Source organism: Euphorbia lathyris, chromosome 4, assembly GCF_963576675.1.
Source record: "Euphorbia lathyris chromosome 4, ddEupLath1.1, whole genome shotgun sequence".
Lineage (NCBI taxonomy): Eukaryota > Viridiplantae > Streptophyta > Magnoliopsida > Malpighiales > Euphorbiaceae > Euphorbia > Euphorbia lathyris.
Window position 1 is genome coordinate 44,928,429 of NC_088913.1, and position 17,736 is coordinate 44,946,164.

Below are 17,736 nucleotides of genomic sequence, written 5' to 3' on the forward strand. Positions count from 1 at the left end.
AAATTACAATCTCAAATTCGAAGACTGTAAATGGATAAAGTAAATGATGTTGCAAAAGTGAAAAAGCAATGAAGTGAAAAGTGTGAGCAGAGATTGATGTATTATAAATTGGTTATCCTACTAGTTTTAATTTTATTCCAACTAGAACGAACCCCTCGCTTTGCTTCGGGTGTATAAAAAAATTGATTCATTATTGATATCTAATTTTTTTCAAAAAGTTGATATTCTGCATTAATATATAGCCACAAATTACAACCAAAATAGATTAAGTAAAGCCTATATTTACAACCATGTGTTGTTTAGATTTACAACTAAAATAGCTGAAGTAAAGCCTAGATTTACAACCAAAAAAACTTAAGTAAAGTCTAGATGTACAACCAAAATAGGTTACTTGAAGTTTGTATTTACAATCAAAACTATTCCTATTATAGTAATCAAAAAGTTTAAAGCATGTGATGGATTTGTCATGCTGATGAACATTGATTTTTGCTTGGATTACCTGAGAGTTTTAAAAAAAAAGGAATATGAGAAAGTTATTGTAAATAAAACAGTATGTTGTTCATTGGTAAATGAATTACAACTTACTTCATTTTTTGTTTTTTCTTTGACACTAAGCTTGTGAGAAGCTCATCAGATTTTGCAGTGTCATCAACCTTTTGAGGAGGTTTGTCTTGGAAAGTGAGTGGAGCAGTAGAGTTTGAATTTTCATTGTCAGATGGTAGGATTTGAAGTTTTTTTACAGCGGTAGATGTACTGGATTGAGATGCAGGAGATTGAGAAAGCAACTGTGTGGAGCACACAGAAATTGGGCTGGGAATTTCTGGCTTAATGGGGGTAGATTCATCATTGAAAATATGTGTTACTTTGAATGAAATGTTCGATGCATCCTCAACTCTATTACTCATAACAACTTGAAAAACTTTATCTAATCCACAAATTTTTGACATTATTGATGACATTTCATACCGATCTTTGAAGGTTGCTGTCAGGTTGCTTGCAGGAATTCCTATTAATTTTGCTGCTAAATGTCCAAATAGCACAAAAGGAGAAATTCCTGTTTTATCTTCAGCAATTATTGTCAACTTGTACCTGTTGAATTTAACAATTGAATTATTAACAAATAACTGTAAAGTGGTGTAAATATTCTTAAGTAAAAAGGAATCATCTGAAAATAAATATAGAAAATTAAACTTTACCAATGGATTGGAAGTTGTGTGACTTCACCACATTTCTTGCACCAAACTTTTTCTTCATAGTTTTGTAAACCACTTTTGCATCGTTGACATGCTCTATACCACCACCCATCACTACAATCTATTTCTTTAATTTTAGCTTTGCATGTGTATTTTGTGGCCTAATGAAGAAGGTAAAAGTTAGGTGAAGTTAATTAGTTTTGAATGTCTTAAAAAATTTAAACTAATATTTAACCTTCTCAACATGGATGTCCAATTCCAGAAGTTGCTGAATGCTTTTGCAGTTGTTATTTTTCTCAGATTCAATATCTTTAAGAATGACAGCCTCTTTAGTAATTTTCAGTAACTTTGGACTTTTGTCATTCAAGCTAATAGTAAAATGATATTGTTTTATATTAAGAAATAATACTATATAAAACATATTTAGTTTACATGCAATGTATATACCTGTTCACAATATGGTCAACTTCAGGTATTTCAGGATTAATGTAGAATTTTGTAGCTGTTGTGCTGTTAAGTGTGGAAGTATCTGGAGGGGAAATGGAATAAGTTAATAGGGAATTGGGGAAAAAATATTTGAAGTGTAAACATTTATTTAAGGAATGAGAAGGGTGAACTAAACCATTGAAAGGTTTGACGATCATGGCAACAAATGCAACAATCACTGGACTGTCTTTAGCAATTGTGAGCACATTTTCCTCTGGAAATGAAACAGCTGTTTGTCCCCAAAAAGTTACTTCAATTTGATTTCCACTGAGAAAAAAAGTGAAAAGTTAATTGGAGTTTCAAATCTTCACCTAATAAAGGGAATTAAAGTATTAGATTGTAAAAAATATATTCATATAAACTTAATATCATTACATGTAGCTACCAGTCGTTTCTAGGGTGGATTATCTTTTGGATTCCCAATTGATTATGATTAGAAAAATCTTATACTTTAATTAATTAAATGAAGCTTTGTGTAATTCTTTCATATTAATAATGTAGTTCTAATCTTAGTTCTTCATACAAAAAATGTATATCAGAGTAGTAAAAAATTCAATTTCAAAGTAATAGATGAGTCTATAGCATGGTTTAATAAGATGCAAGACCAATTAATTGTAATGTAATTTAGAGCTACATATATATGTTATTAACGAATGTTTATGGTATTAAATACTGAATATATGTGTAATGAATTTTTTTAAAGTTATAAAAAAGTGTATGTTAAACTTAGTAATAGAAGGTTTGTATATCAATTACAATTTGGTTTCATTATTGTGTTTTTCACATTATGATTATGGTAAGTGTTTTTTTACATTAACTATTACATTGTTGAGATTTAAAAAGCAAAATTAAGATATAATGAAGTTAAATATTAGTGTATACCCGATATCTCGTAAGAAAAGGGTCCTCTTATCCCTTATTTGGTTTGAAACCATTGTTGGTTCAATGTCTTGAATAATGACTAATTGTCCAACAGCATCTGAAAATGAAAAGAAACATGTAAGTGATAAAATAATCATGTATGGTGTAATTAATCTTATAAGAGAACTTACCACATAAGTAATCTACAAAACCACTTCTCATTTTTATACTATTGAAGTCAAGAAAATTGAAATTATCATAAGGAATGTGAGAATCAGATTCTTCAAGTTTTTTGACAAAGACATTCGGAGGAAGTCTGATGCGGAAGGGATGCTTGCTTATCTTATAGTTACTTTGAGCTGGTATGATAGTGAATCCAGAAATATGGTAAATGGATCCTTCTTGCAGTAAATCCCAAATTTGAGAAGCAAATTGTTTTGGTACAGTTCCCTGTAAGGTATCACCCTGTTTTGAAAAGAGAAAAAGGAATATTAATATAAAAAACATAGGAAAGTATAATAGCAATAAACTGAGAAGTATGATAAAGATAACAATAAAAGTTGAAGGTTATAAATAATACCATTTCATCAATAAAGAGCTGGTCAAAACTGAAAATTTGGTTTGGATTGTGTGGGTTGATAAAATCCCAAGAACGTGCTACACGAACCTTTATGCATATTTGCTTGCTGTCCTTGTTGATGTCTTTTAATGGTGTATATGTCATCTTATCTGGTTGTGTGGTTGTAAAAATAATGAAGATGAAACTTATTGAACAACATAATGAAAACCAACAATAATAATTTATCAAAAGAGTGGAAGAGTAAAAAGACAACCTGAAATTAAAGAAGTTGGAAAAACAAATGAAAGTTGGAGAGGAGAAAGAGTTATTTAAGTAATAAGATAATGGTTTGAGAATTGAAAAAGTTAACCCTGTATTTTAATTACATGACATTTGTCAAAATCATAATGGAGAGTAAGAGAATATATAGACATTTGTCAAAATTACAATGAATAGTAGGAAAATATATTGACATTTGTCATAGTGAATATGTGAACATTTGTCAAAATGATAATGAATAGTAGTGATGTGTGGACATTTGTCACAATGAATATGTTGACATTTGTCAAAATTAAAGGATATGGACATGTGTCAAAATAATAATGAATTGTAGGAATATATGGACATTTGTCAAAATTAAAGGATATGCATCAAATCAATTTAATATGGACTTATTAATGAATGCATCTTTTGAATAAATAGATATATTAACACCTATGTATAAATCAAGAAATTGTCTACTTCTTTTATAAACACTCAAGTTATTTTTTATGGAATTAAAAGACAATTAAAAAATAAACAGTGTAATAAATTATAATAAATTTATAATTGAAGTAAAAACAATTTAAAAATGTTATTGATTATACATATATAGAGTGATTGGAATTAGCAGTAGTATTAGATGAAGAATAGATGCAAGTCCCAAGTGCAGCAATCACTAAAATAGCAACTCTAATATTGAGTAATGATTGCTTATCCTGACATATCATTCTGAACATCGAGATGGGAGGATTTTCCATTGATTTTGATGCCACAAACTATCAAATGTGGAGAATTTTTAACAAACAAAACCGTATATTTTTTATCGGTTTCGTTTGGGTTAAAAGGCCATTATTCTGGAAATAATGTTTAATATAGAATTATAGATGGAACTTTACACAGAGTAAGCATTATTTTTAGAAGAAATGCAATTTTTACACCCTCTACCTACAAAATCATATTCTCAGGTTTCATGATTCAGATGGACAACTAAAATTACCTAAAGTTGATACCCATAATAAAATATCCCAACTTAAGCTTATGCTTCATATATTTATTATAGATCTCCATTTAAAAGACAATGAACCGAAAGTTTTCACTTAGGTCAGCATGTACTTTAAATACTTACTTATTTTCAGCTATGCTTTTTTCTGCATTTTCAGCTTTGGCTTCAGCAGTTTCATTCATTGTTACATTATCTTTCAAAGGAAAAGCACACACCTACATGTTGCACATAAAAATATGAAATTGTATAGCCCATACCTTAAGACAGCTTACAATCCGTGCACCATGTTCTTTTTCGGCTAAAATGTGTAAAATATCATGAAAAGCAGGATATTGGATTAGAGTAAGCAATTTAGCTGTTACGATATAGAAAGATAAGAGGGTCAGAGGACCACATAAATCTTTAGAAAACCCAAACAAATCAACAGGAAAGCAATTATGGAGACTGGTGACTGAAAACAACGAATTAGGGTTTGGATTTAACCGTTCAACTTGTTCAGATCTTGTAATCAAAGCCATCCAAATATCATCAGGAATTAAAAGAATTGATTAAATAATTGCAATTTTTTTACTTTAAAATAAAAGTTTCTTTTACTTCATTATATTATTTCAAGTTTAAGGCAACAAATAGAGGATTATTTAATATATTTCACACTGCCATAGATTGTTATTTAGGTAGACATTAAGTTTTTTACCATAATTCAATATATTATCATCAACCAATAATGTATTCATGTAACGAAAGGCATAACAAAAAACAAATTGAATGTCTTATTATATTAGAGCTAATACAACAATTTAAAGAAGGTAAGAAAATACTAAATTTAGTAACCAAAGAGCAAATAAAAGAGAGATTGATTACACTAATGAAACAAAATTCTAATGATAAAGTTAAATAAAGTCCCTGAAAAGAAGAGAGACGTGATAAAAATCAATGAACTTATAAGAGAAACAAAGAAAATAGCTTTAGCGTTGAAAATTAAAAAGAACTGAGATGAATTTCGAAGACAGAAAAATGAATAAAGAAAACATCTTTATATATCAATTAATTTGATATTGTACTTGATAAATTAGAGCTTAGGGATTTTTTTTATTATTATTTTTTATTTTTCAAATGTAAGTAATTATTTTCACATAAAAAACATGGCAAATAAACTTTAACACATGCAATATGTTAATTCCATGTATCAAAATGTGGATAGATATCAGGGTGATAACGGTTTTATCAAGTCTCAATCTAAATTTAGTGAAATTTCAGTAATTGGAACAATTCAAGGGCTAATTATGACTGAGTAATAAGTAGGGAGCGAAATGACAAAATTCTGGATACTTCGAGGGTCAAAGATATCTGCAACTAAGAACAACACATGTATATGGTTCTTTTATTCAATAGGTTGTAGTTGAATGGTTACCAAAAAAATGAATATAAAATTAAAAATCAAGCTAAATCCTCTAAAATTTCACAGTAAACAACATTTTTAGTGAAATTTAGAAATTCATTCTCTGTGTCTAATTTATTTTTCTCTATGAGAACACGAACACCATTTTCATTTGTAGCTCTTGAAAAGGCAACATATAATTGACCATGAGTAAAAACAGGTTCATGTAAATATAATCCAACTTGTTTTAATGTTTGTCCTTGGCTTTTATTGATTGTCATAGAATAACAAATTTTAATCGGAAATTGTCTACGTTTCATGACAAATGGCATTTTTTTCTGTAATTATTAATGTTATCCTTGGAATAAATACTCGTTCTCCGGCAAATGAACCTGTCATTATTTCAGCTTCAATGACTTTGTTTCCTAATTGAGTGATCATTAATCTAGTTCCATTACAAAGACCTATTGTTGGATTTAAATTTCTTAAAAGCATAATAGGTACATTAACTTTTAAAGGTATTGCATGTTGTGGGAATCCATTAAAATTTAAAGAATTTAAAAAATCAACAGGATAAATTAATTCTAATTCTTCGTAGTTACTTGCAGTTTTGCAAATTGAATCATAACTATAGTAAGTGTGACTGTCTGCTGCTAATAAGTCTAACATTGTTGAATTAATTTTATCCACAATATCATTTTTTGGAGTAATTATTGCTCGTTCAGTAAGGTATTTGGGGTTATTGTAATTTTCAATGAAATTAGGATATGTCTGATTTATTATTTCTTGTATAGGTTCATTTTTAAATTCAATAAGGAAACATTTTGGTATTTGTATCCAATTTTTTTCTGGGTCAAATTTTTCAATAGTTTTAGTTTCTATTTTTCCGTCTCCAAGGGCAAGAAGCCAATCAGCGAAAGAATTAAATCCATTGTAGTGGAAGATTAGAGTACTTTGTTGTAAACGCATATTTGTTTTTAATTTATATAATTTAAATATTGGCCATAAATATGATTTAGTAATTGAAGCATTCATTATATCTTCTTTAGTTCCTTGTGGAATAACAGGTAATATTTGTCTAAAATCTCCACCTAATAAAATTGTTTTACCACCAAAAGGTATATCTGTTTTATCATCATCGTTATTTGATAAGATATCTCTTAATGATCTGTCAACTGCTTCAAAACAATAGCGATGGTTCATGGGAGCTTCATCCCAAACTATAAGTGTAGTTTCCTTAATTAATTCAGCTAATTGTGTTCCCTTTTTTATTTGACATGTAGAATTTTCATCTATGTCGAGGGATTTTAAATCTTGAATGAGCAGTACGACCACCAGGTAATAATAATGATGCTATGCCAGATGAAGCTACAACTAAAACAATGTTGTTTTCAGATCTAACTTTTGTTATAATGGTTTCGTATAAATAAGTTTTTCCTGTTCCACCATGACCATACACAAAAAACCTTTCACCTTTATTATAACGTACAGAATTAATAACAGAATCGTAAATAATTTGTTGTTCAACGTTCAAAGTTTTGACCATGTTTTCATTTAATTGTTTTAATTGACTTGTATCATATGAAAGTTCTTCATTTATTAATCTATTATTTACATTATCAATAGATAGATGAGTAGGCATAGGTAAAGTGTAATCAGTTAATGAATATCCATTTTGATTTAATATTTTTTCTAATTCAATTAGAACATAATTTTTTAAATGAATGTCTGTTATAAAGTAATTTGATAATGAAAATTCATTTTTTAGTTTGTAAACTATATCCTCAGAAAAATCTTTCCAAAACATATTAAATATTTTATTTGGATCACCAATTTCACAAAAAATTAATAAAATAACAAAAAAACGTCTTAATTGGTTAGATGAAGCAGTGAAGCTACATTCTTTGAGTGCTTCAATCCATTCGATGTCATTTCCTAGTAAACCATAAGCAGAACATGCTAATTGGTAAGTATCATATTTAATACCTTCAACAGTGCGAATGTCATCAAAGTTTTTTGCACCTTTAACTATATTTAATAACATCCTTAAATAATATAATTCTTCAGAACTTGGGTGAATATATGAAATCCGACCAATTGCTTTACCTTTTTTTCTTCTAGACCAACATTTTTCTTTTCCGTCCCAAACCCATTTAGTAGGGAATTGTACATAAGTCAATTCGCAAGCATCATTATAAGATTTATTCGTATCCATCCATTGAGTGAACATAGTTTTTTTAATATTGTAGTCGTTAATTATACTACTTAAACTACGTCTTTCATCATAGAACACAACATTTCTATTAGGTAAGTGAACCACTAACCGTTCGACAGATGGTTCTCTATGGTGAATTGGAAATTCAAATAATCTCCATGCAGATTCGCAAGGTGAAATATAACGACAATCTAAATATGCTTTAACTTCATCTTTCAAGTAATTTTGGCTATCATTTTCTATATCATTTTGATTTGACATTTCTTTTATTACAGCTCGGCTTCTATCTGAACCTTTAGTAATATATTTGAAAAGATATTTTACAATGTTTGAATAACAACAAAATTCAAGGTTTAGATGAGCATTATACTTAACAACTAAATCTCTATTGTGAGGAACAACAAATCGATTATCTATTTTTAAAGCATTTTTTCAATATATCTTCCATTGTTCCTTCTTCTATATGTGGCAAAACCATTTGAATCAATTGATGTTTCAGACTGGAATTTTTTAGGAAAGAATTTTGAACATCTACTATTTTTCATACAGGGGGAATTATTATTAAGAACACCACAAGGACCATGAATCATAAACTTCGAAATAATGTTATACCCTATTGGATCTGTATTTTGACATGGTAATTCTGCAGAAATGAATGAATCAATATCATGTGTTGTTAAAGGTTTTATTTCTCGTTTTAACCATATTAAACAATGTATATGTGGTAAACCTCTTTTTTGAAACTCGACTGTATATAATAATCCATCGACTTCACCGAATATTTTTTTTTTCTTAATATCTTCAACTAAACTGTCTATTTTCATTTTAAAAACACGAACGACAATATCAGGTCTATCTTCAGGTTTTTGACCAGGCATAAGATTTAACATTCTATAAATTTCAGACCATTGAGGATTGCAAGTAAAAGTTAAAAATAAATCAGGATGACCATAAAATTTACATATAGCCATTGCATCATGGTAATGTTCTACCATATATCTAGGACTTCCTGTATAAGAAGATGGTAAAATTATTATTTTTCCAATGGCATTACCATCTGTGTCTCCATGGTAAAAAGCATCACGAATGCCTAAATATATTTCAGATCTAAGTGTTTTTTGATTTCTTCTAATGAAATCTAATCTTGCTTGCTCAACACATGTAAATGCATCGACAATGTATTGTTGAAATAATCGACCGCTCCTTAATAAAGCAGAACCATCTAAATTTCGTTGTTGTAATTGATATGCATAGTATTCTCGCATAGTGACATATTTTCTATTTAATGTTTGATTATTATTTAAATTAATGTATTTAATATCAAGCATAAAACCATCTTCTCCATGAGGAAACAAAATTGGGTATTGTAAAGCCATTAAGCTTGGATGCAATACACTAATTCTTTTTAAAAGTCCACTTTTATGCTCGATACTATATCTCTATTTTGATCATGAAATCCAAAATCACCAACTAATAATCCAGCAATTTCAGAAGAAGTTGGATATTCATATTGTTTGCCATCATTAAATCGTTGACCAATCAATTTTAGTTTTAAAGGGAGGAAAGCATTTTCTTCAAATCTATCCCTTGCCATTCTAAAAGATTTTGCAATTTCATTATATGTATCAAACATATGTAGAAGGTTTTGAACAATATTTTGATTAATGGTTTTGATAGTATTAGATTCTGAAAAATATGACATTCTGTTTTGAATTTCACTTTTAGTATCGTACACATATAATTGTGAAAATTTTGGTTTTTCATTTTCAAGTGGGAGTAATGATCCTATAATATGATGGTTTTGTCCACATAATCTAAATATATGAGGACCTGGTTTTTTGTTTATTTCATAATCAATTTTACCTCCCATTGAGGTAAAAGCAAACATTGCATTATATATGCGAATATTTTCTTTGAACTTTTTTGATTCATGGTTAGCATGCGTATCTAAAAGTGATGCTAAGAAGGATGGCATTTTTCTAGGTGGTGGTAATCTAATAAGGCCTTTTTTACAACATCTAGAAAAATCAGGTAAGTTCCTATGAATAGTCGATTTTACTGCCTCATGTTTCCAAAATAATGCACCACAATATGGGCATTCACAATTTGGTGCGCCTAAATCAGACACTTCTAAACCTACAAAGTAATATAGTAAAAATTAATAAATGAAAAGGAATAGAGGAAAGGTTGCAAATATACTAACATGGTTGTGTTCGTGAAATCCGACTTCGAGAATTGACTGCAAAAGCATCATGTGCTTCCACATGACCAGAGTAATTTTCGGCAATAGGAATGTCCAATAAAGGTGCAGCATCAGAGGGGGAACTGGCAAAGTTTGAAGAACAAAATATTGTAGATAGTTCTGTCCTTTGAACTGTATTTGTTGCAAGTGTAGTTGAACTGTCAAAATCATTTTTGCGTTTTTTATTCTTTCTATTGTAGATATCTGCCACAATTGCTATCGGGATTTCAAATGAATGCTCTGAATTACGTATACATGTGGATGTCGCAAGAGGGATTTCAATTTCTGATGAAACTGAACCACCTGCAAGAAATTTGATAAAAAAATATTGATTTTTATTGTAGAGACTTTAATTTTTTTAGATAATAGTTTCATATTAAATATAATAATATGTAATAATGTTCACATGGATTTAACTCAGTAAATAAATTTGGTCAATCAATATTAAATTTGGATCTTTTAGAATCTTAGACTGCAAATTAACATCAACTTTAAAAATCATTTGCTCATCCATGTGAACACTATTGAAATAATATAATAATAATAAGAATATGTGAATTTTTTTTTATCGTACCTAGATCAAATTTAATAGGAACTTCAAATAAATTTGGATTATCAGTCTTCTCATTGGTAGATTCAGCCATGAAGGGACTCAAGCACCTATAAAACCAAAAAGTAATAATTTATATATAATATTATTAAGTTTAAAACATATTCTTAAATGCAAAACAAAAATTGAAGCATTCTTTAACCATCGGTAAGAGAAATCACTTTCATTTACTCGATTTCTACATTATTTTACCATAGGTGTACTTCTCCTTATACTTTCAGGAAGTAAAAGAGTAATTCTTTATATCTCTTTCTCATGAGCGTCTACAATCCTCAGATGTTTTGGGAAAATCTCCGAATGTTTGACAAATATGGTCTTTAAACCCCAAAAGATTCATTTGTCAAAATGCATTAATTTAGTTATATTTTTCATTTTCTTTGGCCATTTGCAAAAGGATATCAGCAATATGTGTATATTATTAGCAAGTTGCATATTAGCTTGAAATTTCACTAAATTAGAAGGTAAGAAGAAATCACCTTAATCTATAAAACATGAGCAAAATTAAGAAATAACACGTAAATATATAATGACTCGAATAGTAGAAATCTAAATCTGATTTCAATTTGAAATCTCTAGTTGTCAATTATGTCCTTAGAGAAAATAGAATTATGATGTGGAGAAAAAGCACAAGTTTGAATGCAACTTTCTAAGTTAGATATAGACAAATCGAAGATGATGATGTTCATGAACCATCATTTTTTCTCCCCACCTAAATTTGAATGTTTGGTACATAGATGCAAACTTGCATCTTTGGTTAGATCCCAAGAGTGGAAAAAACTGAAGGGAAAGTTTTTAGTCATAAGAGCAAACCACTGTTATTCTTCTATATCAAATTTATTGATTTGAATGGAAGTTTCAAAATATATGCAGGAAGAAATATTACTTCAACAGGATAGGTAAGGTCTTCCCTTGGGAAAATCACAACAGCTTTTAAATAACAATTTAGTTATAGAAATTCAGTGGAGGTGGGTCAGAATATGAATTTACAGATAGTGAATGAGAGAATTAGAGTTAGTGATGGTCTTTCTTTCAAAAAGCTGAAGTCTGAAGTTTATTCATTTGAATCATTGAAATAATTTGATTTGGAATATCACTCAGATTCATTTGATCAAGGAAATAGGAGTTCCTTGTATATAACAAAACTAAAATGGGTTTGAATGAGAAGAAATCAAGTGAAAAATAACAGTGTTTGAAATTGACAAATTATCAAAGTTACAGATAAATTTGGTTTTGGCTACAAACTTTAGGTGTAAAATTACACTATTTTAAACGTTAAAGATAATTGCTCATGGCACAGAACGTTAGGCCATTTATGTCTTATATAGGAAATAGGGATAAGGTGAAAAAAATACACCCAACGTTTATATCTAAGAACAATTTTACCCCTAACGTCTAAAATGGTGCAATTTTACCCCACTCCTCTAACCAAATGTAATAGAAACCAAAAAGTATAATCCCTAGCAATAAAATAAAATATTACTCAATTGTAGATTGAAAAGTCTTGTCCTCTTCCTTTTCTTTTCCTACAAACTCACCCATCCACCCAAAACGATGTAGTTTACCATCCACTTTTTGTCCAAACTTGGCTATAGAAATCTAACCTAGAAATTAGAATTCCTCTCTGGTTTGGCAGGAAACTTTATCTAGGCATCATTCTTATTTTCCAAATTTTGTTTTTTTTTTAATAAATCCATGCTTCTTGGAAGCTTAAATGGTTCACATCTTCCTTTACCCTATAAAATGCTATCATGTAAATAAAAAATAAACCATCAATCCAATCCAATCCCACAAACAACAACAATTTCTAACCTCTGATCATAGCTCTCATTATTTTCAAATGTGCAAGTTCAATGAATAACATTTTCACCAGAAACGATCCAAGATTCAAAACCCCCCAAACTACATGGAAAAACCAATAAAGATTACTTATTTTTCAAATCCAACAATGGTTAAATTAACCAATCCTTGTCAGTTTCTATCAATTGTTCAACAACTGACTGGCAAAGATGCCAAAATTATAGATACTTGGAATCCTTGTGCAGAAACACCTAATTATATTGAAGAACCAGCCGCACATGTTCCTAAACATAAAATTCTTGATATAAAGATGGACAGTGAAGACAGTAATGAAGATATTTTATCCAACAATTCCTCTTCTTTATCAGTTGAAATGGAGAATAGTGTGTTTTGGAGTAACATTTCAGATAGTTTCTTTCAATTTCAATTTGGTTCTGTTCACCATAAATTGGAATCAGTTCAACATAAATTTAAGGTTCATGCATACGGATGAAGACAAAACAACTCAAATTTACTCATTCAGTACTTTTGACAAACACCTTGGTGATGAAAAGGGCCACCAAATCACAAACATCCCCAAAGCAATCAGTTGACGATAAATTTAAGGTTGATGCATACAAATGAAGACAAAACAGTTTAAATTTACGGAAAGAAATCGGGAAGAACATGAATAAAAAATCCAAGGAAAAGAAGAACAAAACACAAAGAAGACTTACTTTTACAACCGCTCAAACTCTTTCCACAACTTCCAAACCCACTTCAAACCCTAAATCACAGTATCACCAACCTGGAAAACAAATACAATTTTTTTAATCTATGAACTTTTGAAAGCAGAAAAGAAAAGAGAAGGAAACCATAAATAACCTATGTAGTTTTTAGATCTGGCAGCAGTGAGTGAAGATAAACGGACAAAAATAGTTGAATTGGCGACAGAGAGCGGAAGAAGAATCAACAAAAGAAAGAGAGAGAAACGATGGGAGAGAAGAGAGAAACGATGAAACTAAAAATGCACATAGAGCAAATATTGGAAGCTACGCCGTTTTGAGAGAGGTCTAACAAAAGCTTTGAATGGAAATTACAGGGGTAAATTAGTAAAACACCAGAATTGAAATTGATTTCGAATTACTGTTCAATTCTAGGTTCAGCTTTAATTCTATAGAATAATATGTAATTAGGTAGGCAGTCTTCCAATAGTGAAAGGCAAATGGATAAGGGATTAACTTTTAAGTATAACATATGAGATTTTTATGTAGCTCCATCTTTTCTTGAAATGGAGTTGATGAATCCTTGTTTTACTTTAATGAATGTCATTTTCTTGATAACCATGACAAATTAAATCTCAGTTGTTTTTTTCAATTATCTTAGTTTTTAGCTTTCTCTTTCAAAACTTCTTGTTGAATACTCTAACAGGATAAATTTCAATATACAAGCATTATGCTGCTGAAAAAAATTGATGCTGGATTTATACAGCAACAATTGACATATTGAGTTTAAAACTATAAATTGAAATAAATTTACATACCTTTGTTTGGTCTTACAAAAATATAAATTACATACCTCTTTTCCACTAAAAAAGAAATGAGATAATTATGCATTATTTATACAAACAATTTAATTTTTATCACTTCATAAGTAGTGCAGCAACTCATTTTTGCCTTTACTTGTATTTACATCAAATTGATATTTGTCATCAACATAACTCATCATTTATTATATGGCTAATTTAGCTTTTACTTATTTCCAATTAAATTGTTATTATATGCCTAATTCAGGCACATTTTTCTCATACAGTACACTATCTATTCCGATACAGTATACTATCAGTAAGTAACAATTCATATAGTAAACTAATTTAACCTTTACTTATTCCCTTGATTAAATTGTTATTATATACTACTGCTTTCTATTATTCATCGACTATGTTGGTATAATATTCATCTAGAACACCAAAATGATGAAGATGCAGTGTAACACCCTGGTCCAATACCATGTAGATATTGTCCGCTCTGGCCCAATTCCAACACATTAGGCCTCACGGCTTTAAAACGCGTCTGCATGTATTGGATTCACATCTTACTAATAAGCCCCAATCACTCCCTCTCCATTTCCGGTGTGGGATTTGTTGGTCCCTGGTAATTAGTTCCAAGGGGGGGTTAGGAACTAATGTAACTTTTTCGTGTTTTGATTGAGCTGACATGATGTTATTTTGAGAGTTTATTAACTCAGCCTTTGGTCAGCTTGGTGAGATATATCACAGGACAGCTTTGGTCAGATGTTGACCAAAGATGTTTCCTTGAGAGTTAGGAATTGACACTCTTGGAGGTCAGCTTCTAACTCAGCATCACTTACTTACTCAGGATCAGCTTAGGCAATTTATATGCTGAGTAAATAAAGCAAACAACACATGCAGTTATAAGAGAGAGTTTAGAAATTACTCAGTATCACTTATCCTGGTTCGGCCTCTCTGCCTACGTCCAGTCCCCAGAGTCCTCCGGGCTTTTTGAATCCAATACTGAGCTCTTTAAAGGTAGAGCACAAACCAATTACAAGGCAGTTGAATATGCAAGAGTACCTTCCTCTATTCGTCTACTCAACTCCTACTAAGTGCTACAACCTAGCACCTAGATTTCTCTACTACTGAAATGCTTACAACCAAGCACTCAGCTTTACACTCTCAATATTTCTATTGATCACAGACTTGTTCCTTTTTGAACTAAAGAACACTTTAGATGATTACAAATCAATCTTGCATTTACACAAAGAATAGAAAAGTTGGTGTAAGATCCTTTTTGTATTTGAGTGCTTTTGAAACTTTCTCTCTTGTATTTTTCTTTCGATGCTTGCTTGTGGTTTCCAGTTTTTCGATTGTCCTTTTATAGAAGGAAATCTGTAGATTTGATCGTTTGAAATGTCTTGACCGTTAATGTCAAAACGGCTCTTTTGGGGAACAATTTCTGGATAGCTTCAGACTGCACCGCCATTCCTTTTCTCTGTTTGCTTCAGGCGTCAGGTTTGTCTTCTAGCGTCTGGTTTGTCTGTTTGCGTCAGTTGTCTTTTTCCAATAATCCATCATCCCATGACTCTTGGAATTAGTCTTTTAGGTGTCTTCGAGGTTCCAATTATTGGTGCAGAAGATTGGCAGACTTCGTCTTTTAGTGAACGGATCCTTCATGCTGTCCTGACTGTTACTCAGCTTCGTTTGTTCTTTTCGAATGTTCAACGTTCATGCTAAGTTCCTTCAAGGTCAGCTCCGTTCTGTTTAACCGCTCTAGTAGAAGTCTTCAACTTTAGTCAGCTTCGTTTTGCTTCTGAATTTTAACTCCACTCAGCTTCTATTCTGTCATGCTGAGTTCCTTTCTACTCAGCTTCGTTTGTGCTGACTTTTGTCCTGTCTTTACTTTATATATTTTTGCACTCAATATTTAACAAACATATTAGTACAATTAAATCAAAGCATCTAAATTTAATTGCCTCTTAATCATTGATGATTTTGTCAAATCAAAATCTTGTGGAAAGGTGTTTCAACAAACTCCCCCATTTTGATGTTGGCAAAATACATAATTACGGAACTCAGTTATAAGTTACCCCATGATTGAATTATTTTATGATATGACTCCCCCGTAAGGGTTGCATTCATTTTGTTTGAAATTTATTCTAAGCCTTCCAAGATCTAATTTAGACTTAAGACATTTGTACTGACTCAGTTTTGGAAGGATGTTGTCGTTCAGTTTATTTTTGGTGTTTGGTGTGTTTGACCTTTCTGATTTGTTCTGTTCAAACTAGACTAGTCAGATCAGAAAGAAAAACAACTACTTGTAATATTGAAGTTTAAACAACAGAAACAAACAAACAAAAAAAAACTATCCAAACAACATTTAAAGACAGGATAATTTCTAGACATGGCTAAACAAGTTCTATTTCTTCTTTTTCTGAGCTGAGGGTTCAGCTAGGGCAATTCCTTTGCCTTTCTCTTTGTCTCCAGAGGTATTTCCTGCAGGCTGAGTTCCTTGTCTACTTGTCTCCCCCGTTTTGCCATCATCGGGTTGGTAAAGAAAGGTCTTATTTCTGGCGGCAGAGGAGAGATAGTTAGAGTAGCGATGAAGCCTTTTTGTGCTTTCACCCAAACTGTCAATGACGGGAACGCTATCGTCCTGGACATGCCTAGGAACTCGAAGGGAGCTGTTGATCATACTGAGGAGACATTCATGGGTTTTGCTCAGGCAGGAGATTGAGCTGGTGACCTGACCATAAGATTGATGGAAGAGTTTTAGCAGAGCAGAATCATAAAACATGCGCTGGGCATTATTGATACGCATGGCCTTCATGATAGCTTGGGAAAAGCTCATGAGTTCTGTGTTGGAGACTGGATCAACATCCATCTGGGCTCTATCAATGTTCAGTAGTCTGACTGCCTCACTTAATTGGTCAATCGTACACTGGGAAGAGGAGGATACTAAATCACGTGTACTGGTCAGCTCAGTATGAAGCTTGGTGAAGCATTGTTGAAGTTCGGTAGAGGTGACAAATTCAGTATGGCTGGGTGGACTGGATTTGGTTAGCTCAGCATACAGCTTGGTGAAGCAATCTTGCAACTCAGCAGATGAGGCATATTCAGTATGGGTAGTTGCTCTAGAGGGGGTCAGTTCCGCTGCTAGCTTAACAAAATAGTTTTGAAGCTCAATGGAAGTGACGTACCCTGGATTGGCTTCGGATAGTTGTTGAATTTTCCCTTCAAGAGTGTTCAGATGGGTGGCCATTGTAAGTACTGATTCAGTCAGTTTTGCCATTTGCTCTTGGTTTGGTTGCTGAGTCTGGACTGCAGTGATAATGTTAACCAGATCTTTTAGGCCTCGAAGTTCATTCAAAAGCTGAGTAATACCTGATAGGTGTGAGGACTCAGTTTGAGTAGATTGATGACCATCAGCTTGAGTGGGATGAAAATCTTCTAGCAAGGACTGAGCAGAAGCAATGACCCGTCGGCCAGACTCAGTAGCATTCAAGTATGCAAACTTAGCAGCATTGGACTCAGAGGCTGGTTCAGAATTTGATGGTGGTGGAGGAGTTGGTTCTCTGCCAGATTGAGTACCTTGATTGGTACCTGGACTTTGATTGATTGGATTAGCTGAGTTAT

The 17,736-nt window shown here is 31.4% G+C and overlaps 1 protein-coding gene across 8 annotated transcripts; it reads right to left on the reverse strand.

Annotated features, from left to right (window-relative positions):
• Positions 1-209: 209 nt before the first annotated feature.
• Positions 210-13,670, reverse strand: LOC136227983 (replication protein A 70 kDa DNA-binding subunit B-like). Of its 8 annotated transcripts, XM_066016783.1 has the most exons (13): positions 13,470-13,670; positions 13,322-13,392; positions 10,773-10,858; positions 10,160-10,501; positions 3,121-3,269; positions 2,732-3,005; positions 2,562-2,658; positions 1,816-1,946; positions 1,641-1,722; positions 1,429-1,561; positions 1,197-1,354; positions 586-1,089; positions 210-499 (listed from the first exon to the last, which is right to left on the reverse strand). In XM_066016783.1, exons 3-13 carry the CDS (start codon positions 10,840-10,842, stop codon positions 496-498), a joined length of 1,944 nt encoding a protein of 647 aa, XP_065872855.1. In that variant the 5' UTR covers positions 10,843-10,858; positions 13,322-13,392; positions 13,470-13,670; the 3' UTR covers positions 210-495. The 8 variants fall into 8 exon arrangements, with proteins under 8 accessions (XP_065872855.1, XP_065872861.1, XP_065872859.1 ...); XM_066016789.1 differs by lacking the exons at positions 10,773-10,858; positions 13,322-13,392; positions 13,470-13,670 and adding an exon at positions 4,621-4,661 and having other exon boundaries at positions 211-499; positions 10,160-10,300; XM_066016787.1 differs by lacking the exons at positions 10,773-10,858; positions 13,322-13,392; positions 13,470-13,670 and adding an exon at positions 4,487-4,578 and having other exon boundaries at positions 211-499; positions 10,160-10,297.
• Positions 13,671-17,736: the final 4,066 nt, after the last annotated feature.